This window comes from Oncorhynchus nerka, linkage group LG8 (genome assembly GCF_034236695.1).
Source record: "Oncorhynchus nerka isolate Pitt River linkage group LG8, Oner_Uvic_2.0, whole genome shotgun sequence".
In the NCBI taxonomy this organism is placed as follows: Eukaryota; Metazoa; Chordata; class Actinopteri; order Salmoniformes; family Salmonidae; genus Oncorhynchus; species Oncorhynchus nerka.
This window is the reverse complement of record NC_088403.1, coordinates 8,750,854-8,765,853: the sequence shown is the minus strand read 5'-3', so window position 1 is coordinate 8,765,853 and position 15,000 is coordinate 8,750,854. Positions and strand designations below refer to the sequence as shown.

Below are 15,000 nucleotides of genomic sequence, written 5' to 3'. Positions count from 1 at the left end.
CTGACCTTTATATATTTCAACTAAATGTAATTCCTCCCTCGTATTGTTATTCTGCTTGGCCCTGTTGGCAGATCGTTTCTGAAAACAACTCCAATCATTCTCAGATGCCTGGATGATAGACACTCTTAGAAAAGAGGCTTCCAAATGGGTTCTTCTGCTGTCCCCATAGGATAACTCATTTTGGATCCAGTTAGAACACTTTCTGATTCCAGGTAGAACCTTCTGTGGAAAGGGTTCTACATGGAACCCAAAAGGGTTCTACCCAGAACCAAAAGGGCTCTACCCGGAACCAAAAGGGTTCTATCTGGAACCAAAGATAGTTCTTCAAAGTGTTCTACATGGAACCCAAAGGGTTCTACCCGGGAAACCAAAAGGGCTATACCCGGAACCAAAAGGGCTCTATCTGGAACCAAAGATAGTTCTTCAAAGTGTTCTACTCGATAGTTGAAGAAGCCTTTTAGGTTGTAGCACCTTTGTTTCTAAGAGTTAACCTCGGTTAGTTAACGTTAGTTCGTTAAAGTCCTCTAACGTTAGTGAAGAGACCCAGGTTACCCAGCGTGCATTTCAAGGTGAGCAAGAGCACCACAAATCAACCAATGAGAGGAAAGATAGAAGTAAACATCCAAAAGAAGATGAAGAGTGAGAGATCAGTTCAGACAGACATGATGGAGGAGAGGAGAGGCATTCCGAGGGGAGGGAGAAATGCAGCTGTGACGTCATCGCCTGCGAGACACCATCGCCATGGCAACAAAACGCAACTTCTTTTCCTAACACATATCAAACCAACAGAATAATAATTCAAACCACTCAAATGAAATCGACTGTCAAATTAAAAACTAAACTGAAAATTGTTTTAAGAAGCACCTTCTGGTCAAAAATAACTGGAGGGGGGTAACTATGTAGAGTAGAGTTGGGGAAATAGGATGGGAGGGGGGAGGAAGGGTGTGCGGGGCATCTAATCCGCTATCATAATAACACCAGTTTATCAAGGCCAAAACACACTCACTTAAACAACACAAAAACAGTGAGTGTCTTTCTGATATTTTGGTGGCTATTAGGTTACTGTCACCAGGAGGTACAAATGCAGAGGGTGTCTAAAAACAATGAAAATACGATGCAAGAACAGTGAGGCTCGTCAATCAATCAGACTACCAGAGAAGAAGAAGACTAGGGTCATGCCTAGGTTAGAGATTCATCCAGGAGTTCAAATCAAAAGTAAATGTCAAACGGCAAAACCAAACTGAGTGCAGGGTAAAAGGTGAGTGACTGGTATAGCAGAGGAGGGTATATATATCTGGCCGACAGATACGGGTCAAGGTGAGTGACTGGTATAGCAGAGGAGGGTATATATATCTGGCAGACAGATACTGGTCAAGGTGAGTGACTGGTATAGCAGAGGAGGGTATATATATCTGGCAGACAGATACTGGTCATTCATAAAGACCTTTGGTCAAACCTCTCGTGGTCAGATAGCTTCACTTTCAAAGAGAAGAAAACCACACTTGTCATCCACAGGGCAGCCTGACACTATCGGTGCTTCTCATAGAGTTAACTATTCAACCCAACCGTAGGACACGAGCAGAACTAATAGTTACAAGTTGGTACTGTAAGGAAATAGTTGGATTTAGTCTCAACGAAATTCTAGAAGGACTTATGTGTATAGACAAACACAAAGCGCTAGTACTACACAATAACAACGCAACAATAACAACACACACACAACAGCATATAACTAATATAATCAGCGCACTCAATGTAGCATTTTAAGTTTTCTGTTCTCTGAAACATGCCTTTGTTAGTGATCTGAAGCCATGGGTTGTTGTCGTCTAAACTAGAGGAGTGGGTGAAGTGTCTTTCATGACTTGTGAAAGGAAAGCTGGCTATTCCGCTATGCTGTCCCAGAGAGATGACAGGTTTATGAACTGACCGGCAGATACAATAGACAGATAAGCCCAGATCAACTATGGGGATCCGATCCAAATGTCATTTGACACAGTTACAGACTGTATCGAGCTGCTATAGGATTGAGCAATCGACCACATTAGCTACGAGGTCCATTTAATGCAATAGACTCAGGTATAAAAAGTACTGAGTTACTGTAGGATTCACCAGTGAGCTTGGTGTTAAAGGGAATGTTTAACATTTTCCAACTTCATATTCATCCTCTCCAGCACCACCCCAACATCAACATGGGTGAAAACGGTGCGTTTCTACGTTTCATAGTAAAAAAGATAAGAGGAAGATACATGTTTCCAATGACATCATCGGTGTGCATCATGTGATTTTAACCAATTATGAGGAGGCATTACTAATTGGTTGATGAGGTCATTGGAAACACCTATCTTCCTCTATCGTTTATTTTTTTACTACTTATCATAGAAACACACTATTTGATGTTGGGGTGATGCAGGAGACTATGAATATGAAGAAGCAACATTTTCACATTTACCTTTAAGAGTGTAAATACTCATTCAATGGTTCTCATGTCTCAAAATACATATCTAGATTCAATAGAGGGACAAAATGCATTTTTAAAAATTTAACTAGGCAAGTCAGTTAAGAACAAATTCTTATTTACAATGACGGCCTACTCCGGCCAAACTCGGACGACGCTGGGCCAATTGAGCACCGCCCTATGGGACTCCCAATCACGACCAGCTGTGATTCAGCCTGGATACGAACCAGGGACTGTAGTGACCCCTCTTGCACTGAGATGCAGTGCCTTAGACCGCTGCGCCACTCGGGAGCCCCTCAATAGTGACTAAATGTCTTTTATATAGGAGATACATTTCTGTTTATATTCTAATCACCTCTTGTTTATATTATGAACAGGGCCAGGAATTTCTCATGAAAGGTGACATCACACACCAGTAAATATTCATGAATAAATGCACGTCTACATGCATAGTTTTGCATACAAGCTAAAGGCTTTATGTAAACAAATAGTTTACAATTACATTTCTTCGGGCCTGAATATATCACCCTTTTTTTCCCAATCATGCTATACAGTGTCAGTCATGCCTTAGGGACTTCACATGTCCCCATTGTGATGGTAATATACATTGAAATAAATTTACAAAAAACAAACCCAAAACAAGTGCTGAGACAATGCAATAGTCTACATTCTATTGATGCTCAGAGGTGAGAGTGAGAGGTAGGCAGGCAGACTGAAAGGTGGGCTACTTACGTTAACCTCAGTGATCGCTATGTCAACAACGCTACCCACAACTATTAAGGCATCAAATGTGTTCCATGCATCAACAAAATAATGCTGCGTTGGGTGGAACAAACAAACAAACAAACAAACAAACAAACAAACAAACAAACAAAGAAAGAAAAGAAAATGGAAAGAAAAGAAGCAACAAAAGGAGAGAGGGAAAGATAAGAAAGAAAACAGTTATATATGAACTTCTGTGATTAGCGGAAGGTAGAGAGGGAGGAAGGACATTGGTTGAAAATTAAATGACAGTTGAAGTTTGAAAACGGGAGGAAATAAAAGGAGCGAAATCCAAGATGATGGAGAGGAGAAAGCGGCGACCAGTCATGCTTGTCCATGTGGGAAAACAACATCAATAAACAACAACAATAACAAATTCACAACCAAAACAATCCATTTAAATAAAAGAATAGTTGAGTTTCTTTGGTTAGTTAGTGTGTCTTGTTAGTCAAAGTGAAAACCCTAGGACATGTCACAGTCCTGCTTTAGAGCCAGGTCTCTCTTCTGAGGCCTAACGAATAGAACCCTTTCAGTACTCTAGAACTCTTTCAGTACTCTAGAACTCCTTCAGTACTCTAGAACTCTTTCAGTACTCTAGAACTCTTTCGGTACTCTAGAACGCTCAACTGTTGTTCTGTGTACTGTGAAGAACGAGGAAGCACCTTTTTTTCATCACGTGATGCCTTGGAAACCCTGAATGAGAGCAGCCATCTTGAAATGAATGATGGAGGAAGGAAGAGGGGAGAGGAAGGGAGGAGGGTGGACTTTGGGGAAAGAAACCACACCAGAGAATGGTGCTATAGAAGACAAGATTGTCACAAAGAAAGAGAAGGAAAGAGAAAAGAAAAAGAGAGAGAGGGACAGAGCGAGTGGAGAGAGAGGGGTGGCGATGTACTTACGTTGATCTCACTCAGAATGACGTCTATTATGCTGCCAATTACGATGAGGAAGTCAAAAACATTCCAAGGATCACTAAAGTAACCCTACACAGGATGGGCGGAGGTGCAAGAGGAGGAGGGGGGGTAAGAGAGGCAAGTTAGACAGGCATTATTATAGGGAAAAGCCTTCCTTTTCAGCCCTTAAACTCTTCCAACAATGTGTTTGGGGGGTGGCTCATCTCTTCTGAAACTATCTTCTTAGATCTTTAAAGCCAATAGAGCAACAAAATGCATCATTGGTATTAAATGATGAAATATTATTGTGAATGTATTATTGTGAATATTAAAAGTGAATGTTCATGTCACGTTCTGCTGCTTGCTTGCTGTAGCCTACAGTACAGTTAAGTCAACGCCACAACTTGTTAGCGTGTAACCTACTACTACCGAAGCTCATCTTTCTGTAAACAGGGCGCAGAATAAAAGATTACAGTCAAATATATTCATGTGATTCTATATCAAGCCAGAAGATTATTGCTTATTAAACAAGATATTATTTTTTTCTGTCTCTTTTACTTCCTTCTGTGTGAAAAGGAAATGAGGTCATAATGAAGGGTGGTGTTCTATGTACAGAAGCGTAGCAGAGTGATAGAGCAAGATTGATTTATCCAATATATTATTATTACATTGTTATTAACACTAGGGATTTTATTATTATTATTATTATTATTATTATTAACACCTAGCATTATATATTATATTATTATCATCATTACTAGGTATTATATATTATTATTAACACTAGGGATTATATATTATTATATTATATTATTATTATCACTAGGGATTATATATTATTATATTATATTATTATCAACTCTAGGGATTATATATTATTATTAACACTAGGCATTATATATTATTATTAACACTAGGCATTATATATTATATTATTATTATAACTAGGCATTACATATTATTATATTATTATCACTAGGTATTATATATTATATTATTATTATCACTAGGTATTATATATTATTATTAACACTAGGCATTTTATTATTATTATTATTATTATTGACACCCAGCATTATATATTATATTATTATTATCACTAGGCATTATATATTATTATTAACACTAAGGAATATATATTATTATTATCACTAGGCATTATATATTATTATATTATATTATTATTATCACTAGGCATTATATATTATTATATTATATTATTATTATTATTATCACTAGGCATCATATATTATGATATTATATTATTATTATCACTAGGCATTATATATTATTATTAACACTAGTCATTATATATTATTATTAACACTAAGGAATATATATTATATTATTATTATAACTAGGCATTATATATTATATTATTAACACTAGGCATTATATATTATTATATTATATTATTAACACTAGGCATTATATATTATTATATTATTATCACTAGGCATTATATATTATTATATTATTAACACTAGGCATTATATATTATTATTAACACTAGGGATGATATATTATTATATTATTATAACTAGGCATTATATATTATTATATTATTATCACTAGGCATTATATATTATTATATTATTATCACTAGGCATTATATATTATTATTATTATCACTAGGCATTATATATTATTATATTATTATAACTAGGCATTATATATTATTATATTATTATCACTAGGCATTATATATTATTATATTATTATCACTAGGCATTATATATTATTATTATTATCACTAGGCATTATATATTATTATTAACACTAGGGATTATATATTATTATTAACACTAGGGAATATATATTATATTATTATTATAACTAGGCATTATATATTATTATTAACACTAGTCATTATATATTATTATTAACACTAAGGAATATATATTATATTATTATTATAACTAGGCATTATATATTATTATTAACACTAGTCATTATATATTATTATATTATATTATTAACACTAGGCATTATATATTATTATATTATATTATTAACACTAGGCATTATATATTATTATATTATATTATTAACACTAGGCATTATATATTATTATATTATATTATTATCACTAGGCATTATATATTATATTATTATTATAACTAGGCATTATATATTATATTATTAACACTAGGCATTATATATTATTATATTATATTATTATCACTAGGCATTATATATTATTATATTATTATCACTAGGCATTATATATTATTATTATTAACACTAGGCATTATATATTATTATATTATTATCACTAGGCATTATATATTATTATTATTAACACTAGGCATTATATATTATTATATTATTATCACTAGGCATTATATATTATTATTATTATCACTAGGTATTATATATTATTATTATCACTAGGTATTATATATTATTATTATCACTAGGGATTATATATTATTATATTATATTATTATTATCACTAGGCATTATATATTATTATATTATTATCACTAGGCATTATATATTATTATATTATTAACACTAGGCATTATATATTATTATTAACACTAGGGATTATATATTATTATATTATTATCACTAGGCATTATATATTATTATTAACACTAGGGATTAAATATTATTATATTATTATAACTAGGCATTATATATTATTATTATTATCACTAGGCATTATATATTATTATATTATTATAACTAGGCATTATATATTATTATCAACACTAGGGATTATATATTATTATTAACACTAGGCATTATATATTATTATATTATTAACACTAGGGATTCTATATTATTATTATCACTAGGCATTATATATTATTATATTATTATCACTAGGTATTATATATTATTATTATTATCACTAGGCATTATATATTATTATTAACACTAGTCATTATATATTATTATATTATTATCAGTAGGCATTATATGTTATTATATTATTATCACTAGGTATTATATATTATTATTATTATCACTAGGCATTATATATTATTATTAACACTAGTCATTATATATTATTATCACTAGGTATTATATATTATTATATTATTATCACTAGGCATTATATATTATTATTAACACTAGGGAATATATATTATATTATTATTATAACTAGGCATTATATATTATATTATTAACACTAGGGATTATATATTATTATTAACACTAGGGATTATATATTATTATATTATATTATTATTATCACTAGGCATTATATATTATTATATTATATTATATTATTATTATCACTAGGCATTATATATTATTATATTATTATCACTAGGCATTATATATTATTATTAACACTAGGGAATATATATTATATTATTATTATAACTAGGCATTATATATTATATTATTAACACTAGGGATTATATATTATTATTAACACTAGGGATTATATATTATTATATTATATTATTATTATCACTAGGCATTATATATTATTATATTATATTATATTATTATTATCACTAGGCATTATATATTATTATTATTATCACTAGGCATTATATATTATTATATTATTATCACTAGGCATTATATATTATTATTATTATCACTAGGCATTATATATTATTATTAACACTAGGGATTATATATTATTATTAACACTAGGGAATATATATTATATTATTATTATAACTAGGCATTATATATTATTATTAACACTAGTCATTATATATTATTATTAACACTAAGGAATATATATTATATTATTATTATAACTAGGCATTATATATTATATTATTATTATAACTAGGCATTATATATTATATTATTAACACTAGGCATTATATATTATTATATTATATTATTAACACTAGGCATTATATATTATTATATTATATTATTAACACTAGGCATTATATATTATTATATTATATTATTAACACTAGGCATTATATATTATTATATTATTATCACTAGGCATTATATATTATTATATTATTATCACTAGGCATTATATATTATTATATTATTAACACTAGGCATTATATATTATTATCAACACTAGATATTATATATTATTATTATCACTAGGGATTATATATTATTATATTATATTATTATCACTAGGCATTATATATTATTATATTATTATCACTAGGCATTATATATTATTATCACTAGGCATTATATATTATTATTATCACTAGGTATTATATATTATTATTATCACTAGGGATTATATATTATTATATATTATTATTATTAACACTAGGCATTATATATTATTATATTATTATCACTAGGCATTATATATTATTATTATTATCACTAGGTATTATATATTATTATTATCACTAGGTATTATATATTATTATTATCACTAGGGATTATATATTATTATATTATATTATTATTATCACTAGGCATTATATATTATGATATTATTATCACTAGGCATTATATATTATTATATTATTATCACTAGGCATTATATATTATTATTATTATCACTAGGCATTATATATTATTATTAACACTAGGGATTATATATTATTATTAACACTAGGGAATATATATTATATTATTATTATAACTAGGCATTATATATTATTATTAACACTAGTCATTATATATTATTATTAACACTAAGGAATATATATTATATTATTATTATAACTAGGCATTATATATTATATTATTAACACTAGGCATTATATATTATTATATTATATTATTAACATTAGGCATTATATATTATTATATTATATTATTAACACTAGGCATTATATATTATTATATTATATTATTAACACTAGGCATTATATATTATTATATTATTATCACTAGGCATTATATATTATTATATTATTAATACTAGGGATTATATATTATTATTAACACTAGGCATTATATATTATTATATTATATTATTAACATTAGGCATTATATATTATTATATTATATTATTAACACTAGGCATTATATATTATTATATTATATTATTATCACTAGGCATTATATATTATTATATTATATTATTATTAACACTAGGCATTATATATTATTATATTATTATCACTAGGCATTATATATTATTATATTATTATCACTAGGCATTATATATTATTATTATTAACACTAGGCATTATATATTATTATCACTAGGCATTATATATTATTATTATTATCACTAGGTATTATATATTATTATTATCACTAGGGATTATATATTATTATATTATTATCACTAGGCATTATATATTATTATTAACACTAGGGATGATATATTATTATATTATTATAACTAGGCATTATATATTATTATATTATTATCACTAGGCATTATATATTATTATATTATTATAACTAGGCATTATATATTATTATTAACACTAGTCATTATATATTATTATCACTAGGTATTATATATTATTATATTATTATCACTAGGCATTATATATTATTATTAACACTAGGGAATATATATTATATTATTATTATAACTAGGCATTATATATTATATTATTAACACTAGGGATTATATATTATTATTAACACTAGGGATTATATATTATTATATTATTATCACTAGGGATTATATATTATTATTAACACTAGGCATTATATATTATTATTATCACTAGGGATTATATATTATTATTATCACTAGGCATTACATATTATTATTAACACTAGGGATTATATATTATTATTAACACTAGGGATTATATATTATTATATTATTATCACTAGTCATTATATATTATTATTATCACTAGGCATTACATATTATTATTAACACTAGTCATTATATATTATTATTAACACTAGGGATTATATATTATTATTATCACTAGGCATTACATATTATTATTAACACTAGGGATTATATATTATTATATTATTATCACTAGGCATTATATATTATTATTATTATCACTAGGGATTATATATTATTATTATTATCACTAGGCATTATATATTATTATTAACACTAGTCATTATATATTATTATTATTATCACTAGGCATTACATATTATTATTAACACTAGTCATTATATATTATTATTAACACTAGGGATTATATATTATTATTATCACTAGGCATTATATATTATTATTAACACTAGGGATTATATATTATTATATTATTATCACTAGGCATTATATATTATTATATTATTATCACTAGGCATTATATATTATTATATTATATTATTATTATCACTAGGCATTATATATTATTATATTATTATCACTAGTCATTATATATTATTATATTATTATCACTAGGCATTATATATTATTATTATTATCACTAGGCATTATATATTATTATTAACACTAGGGATTATATATTATTATTAACACTAGGGATTATATATTATTATATTATTATAACTAGGCATTATATATTATTATTAACACTAGGGATGATATATTATTATATTATTATAACTAGGCATTATATATTATTATATTATTATCACTAGGCATTATATATTATTATCAACACTAGGTATTATATATTATTATTAACACTAGGGATTATATATTATTATATTATTATCACTAGGCATTATATATTATTATTAACACTAGGGATTATATATTATTATATTATTATAACTAGGCATTATATATTATTATCAACACTAGGGATTATATATTATTATTAACACTAGGCATTATACATTATTATATTATTATCACTAGGTATTATATATTATTATTATTATCACTAGGCATTATATATTATTATTAACACTAGTCATTATATATTATTATATTATTATCACTAGGTATTATATATTATCATATTATTATCAGTAGGCATTATATATTATTATATTATTATCACTAGGTATTATATATTATTATTATTATCACTAGGCATTATATATTATTATTAACACTAGTCATTATATATTATTATCACTAGGTATTATATATTATTATATTATTATCACTAGGCATTATATATTATTATTAACACTAGGGAATATATATTATATTATTATTATAACTAGGCATTATATATTATATTATTAACACTAGGCATTACATATTATTATTAACACTAGGGATTATATATTATTATATTATTATAACTAGGCATTATATATTATTATTAACACTAGGGATTATATATTATTATATTATTATAACTAGGCATTATATATTATATTATTATTATCACTAGGCATTACATATTATTATTATCACTAGGCATTACATATTATTATATTATATTATTATTAACACTAGGGATTATATATTATTATTATCACTAGGCATTATATATTATTATAACTAGGCATTATATATTATTATTAACACTAGGGATTATATTATTTATATATTATATTATTATTAACACTAGGGATTATATATTATTATATTATATTATTATAAACTCTAGGGATTATATATTAATATTAACACTAGGCATTATATATTATTATATTATTATCACTAGGCATTATATATTATATTATTATTATAACTAGGCATTATATATTATTATTATTATCACTAGGCATTATATATTATTATTATTATCACTAGGTATTATATATTATTATTATCACTAGGTATTATATATTATTATTAACACTAGGGATTATATATTATTATATTATTATAACTAGGCATTATATATTATTATATTATTATCACTAGGCATTATATATTATTATTAACACTAGGCATTATATATTATTATATTATTATCACTAGGCATTATATATTATATTATTATTATAACTAGGTATTATATATTATTATTATTATCACTAGGCATTATATATTATTATTATCACTAGGGATTATATATTATTATATTATTATCACTAGGCATTATATATTATTATATTATATTATTATTATCACTAGGGATTATATATTATTATATTATATTATTATTATCACTAGTCATTATATATTATTATTAACACTAGGGATTATATATTATTATTATAACTAGGCATTATATATTATTATATTATATTATTATTATCACTAGGGATTATATATTATTATATTATATTATTATTATCACTAGTCATTATATATTATTATTAACACTAGGGATTATATATTATTATTATCACTAGTCATTATATATTATTATATTATTATTAACACTAGGGATTATATATTATTATTATCACTAGTCATTATATATTATTATATTATTATCACTAGGCATTATATATTATTATATTATTATTATCACTAGGGATTATATATTATTATATTATTATCACTAGTCATTATATATTATTATTAACACTAGGGATTATATATTATTATTATCACTAGTCATTATATATTATTATATTATTAACACTAGGGATTATATATTATTATTAACACTAGGGATTATATATTATTATATTATATTATTATTATCACTAGTCATTATATATTATTATTAACACTAGGGATTATATATTATTATATTATTAACACTAGGGATTATATATTATTATTATCACTAGGCATTATATATTATTATTAACACTAGGGATTATATATTATATTATTATTATAACTAGGCATTATATATTATTATTAACACTAGGGATTATATATTATTATTATCACTAGGCATTATATATTATTATTAACACTAGGGATTATATATTATTATTAACACTAGGGATTATATATTATTATATTATATTATTATTATCACTAGGCATTATATATTATTGTTAATACTAGGGATTATATATTATTAACACTAGGCGTTATATATTATTTTACCACTAGGGATTATATATTATTATTATATTATTATTATCACTAGGCGTTATATATGATTATTATTGTTTATTATCACTAAGCATTATAGTCAGTGGGTCAGTGGCAGAGGAATAGGTAACCTCATTTAACTGTGGTTTAACGAGGGTTAATGCAGTTGCCTTAGTGGGATGAATGGGGAGGGACTGGACACACTGAGGGGAGAGATGCATGTTGCTAGATGTGACCTGGGAGAGTTGGAGGGTCTAGCATGGAGGGACTGGACACACTGAGGGGAGAGATGCATGTTGCTAGATGTGACCTGGGAGAGTTGGAGGGTCTAGCATGGAGGGACTGGACACACTGAGGGGAGAGATGCATGTTGCTAGATGTGACCTGGGAGAGTTGGAGGGTCTAGCACGGTGAGAGAGGAATCCAGATGAATCCAGATGACAGAACTCTTCAAAATACCAGCAATAATACCAAAAATCTAACACTTTCCTAAAAAAAAAAGTAGTTTACAATCATACAATATACAGAAATGAGAAAGACACAGTGGTAAAAAGCCTTCAGATATGTTTCCCTTTGACCCGACTGCAATGAAGGGATGTGTGTTATGAGCCAGTGTTGTACACAGCAGCTGATGAGAGAGCTGGTTAGAACAGGACGAGGCTAAATGAAGGGATGTGTGTTATGAGCCAGTGTCGGTGTTGTACACAGCAGCTGATGAGAGAGCTGGGTAGAACAGGACGAGGCTAAATGTGTCCTCTGCACCTAGAGGAAAAGGCTACTGATTAATATGATGACGGTCCTGTCTGTTGAAAGAGAAGGTCAGTAACACGAGTTAGAAAGTGACACAACCACACGATGCAACGTTCTCTGGGTGTCTTTCAGAGAGGTGGGGCGTGTCCATAGACAGGACACGTTCAGGGTTTTCAGACCAAGGCTAACCAATCAGAACTCACCAAGGCTAACCAATCAGGACTCACCAAGGCTAACCAATCAGGGCTCACCAATTAGGACTCAGTTTATTATCTATATACTGTATATATATATATTTATTTAACCAGGCAAGTCAGTTAAGAACAAATTCTTATTAACAATGACGGCCTAGCCCGGCCAAATCCGGACGACGCTGGGCCAATTGTGCGCCGATTGGGACTCCCAATCACGGCCGGATGTGATACAGCCTGGATTTGAACCACTGTAGTGAAGCCTCTTGCACTGAAATGCAGTGTCTTAGACTGCAGCGCCACTTAAACAACCTATTTCAATGTACTTCTACCCTGCCAAGATAAGAACACAAAACCTTCACAATGTGAGATTGACTATATGAGAAACTAGGTTTTTGTTGACTGACAATTAAAAGATCTTTAGTCTCCTTTACGACCAAGAGTGATTTGCATCAATGGTTTATCCCAGTTTATCATAGAAAGCGGGAATAAAACGATCTCCTCATAGACACGCAAAGACATCAGCACCACAATAAGCAGCATCAGAGATCTCACTGTAGCTTCACAGCAGTCAGCTGGGCAATCTATAATAAACATGAAGGCGTTGCTTAGTAACCTGATGAGAGGGCGGTTTGTTCTGTCCATCCATGTATTTACTCTGTCAGTGTTCCAAATGGCATGCTATCCCCTTTAAAGTGCACTACTTTTCCACCAGGGCTTATAGGGCTCTGGTCTAAAGTAGTGAGCTATATAGGGAATAGGGCTCTGGTCTAAAGTAGTGTACTATATAGGGAACAGGGCTCTGGTCTAAAGTAGTGTACTATATAGGGAATAGGGATCTGGTCAAAAGTGGTGAACTATATAGGGAATAGGGCTCTGGTCTAAAGTAGTGAGCTATATAGGGAATAGGGCTCTGGTCTAAAGTAGTGTACTATATAGGGAATAGGGATCTGGTCAAAAGTGGTGAACTATATAGGGAATAGGGCTCTGGTCAACAGTAGTGCACTATATAGGGAATAGGATGCTGTTTGGGATGCAGCCATTGTATCTGTTCTACAGAAGAACCCATCTGTTGTTGTTTCAACAATGTAAGCGGACAGCTGAAGCAGTAGGTGGCATTTTGATTGGACTAATAAACTCACCAGGTTACCGAGCAACATGTAAAACAAAAAATAAAAACGTACACAACATCCGACACTGAACCAAATCATTAATGCATCTTTTGTTTTCTAA

The 15,000-nt window shown here is 27.8% G+C and overlaps 1 protein-coding gene across 1 annotated transcript in view; it reads right to left on the bottom strand.

Annotated features, from left to right (window-relative positions):
- Window positions 1-15,000, bottom strand: part of cacna1c (calcium channel, voltage-dependent, L type, alpha 1C subunit) — a 121,140-nt gene that overhangs the window by 34,726 nt on the left and 71,414 nt on the right. The window contains exons 21-22 of the mRNA XM_065021294.1: window positions 4,117-4,200; window positions 3,188-3,271 (exon numbers count right to left, since the gene is read on the bottom strand). Coding sequence (XP_064877366.1) covers window positions 3,188-3,271; window positions 4,117-4,200 — 168 coding nt within the window. The remainder of the gene's footprint in view (window positions 1-3,187; window positions 3,272-4,116; window positions 4,201-15,000) is intronic.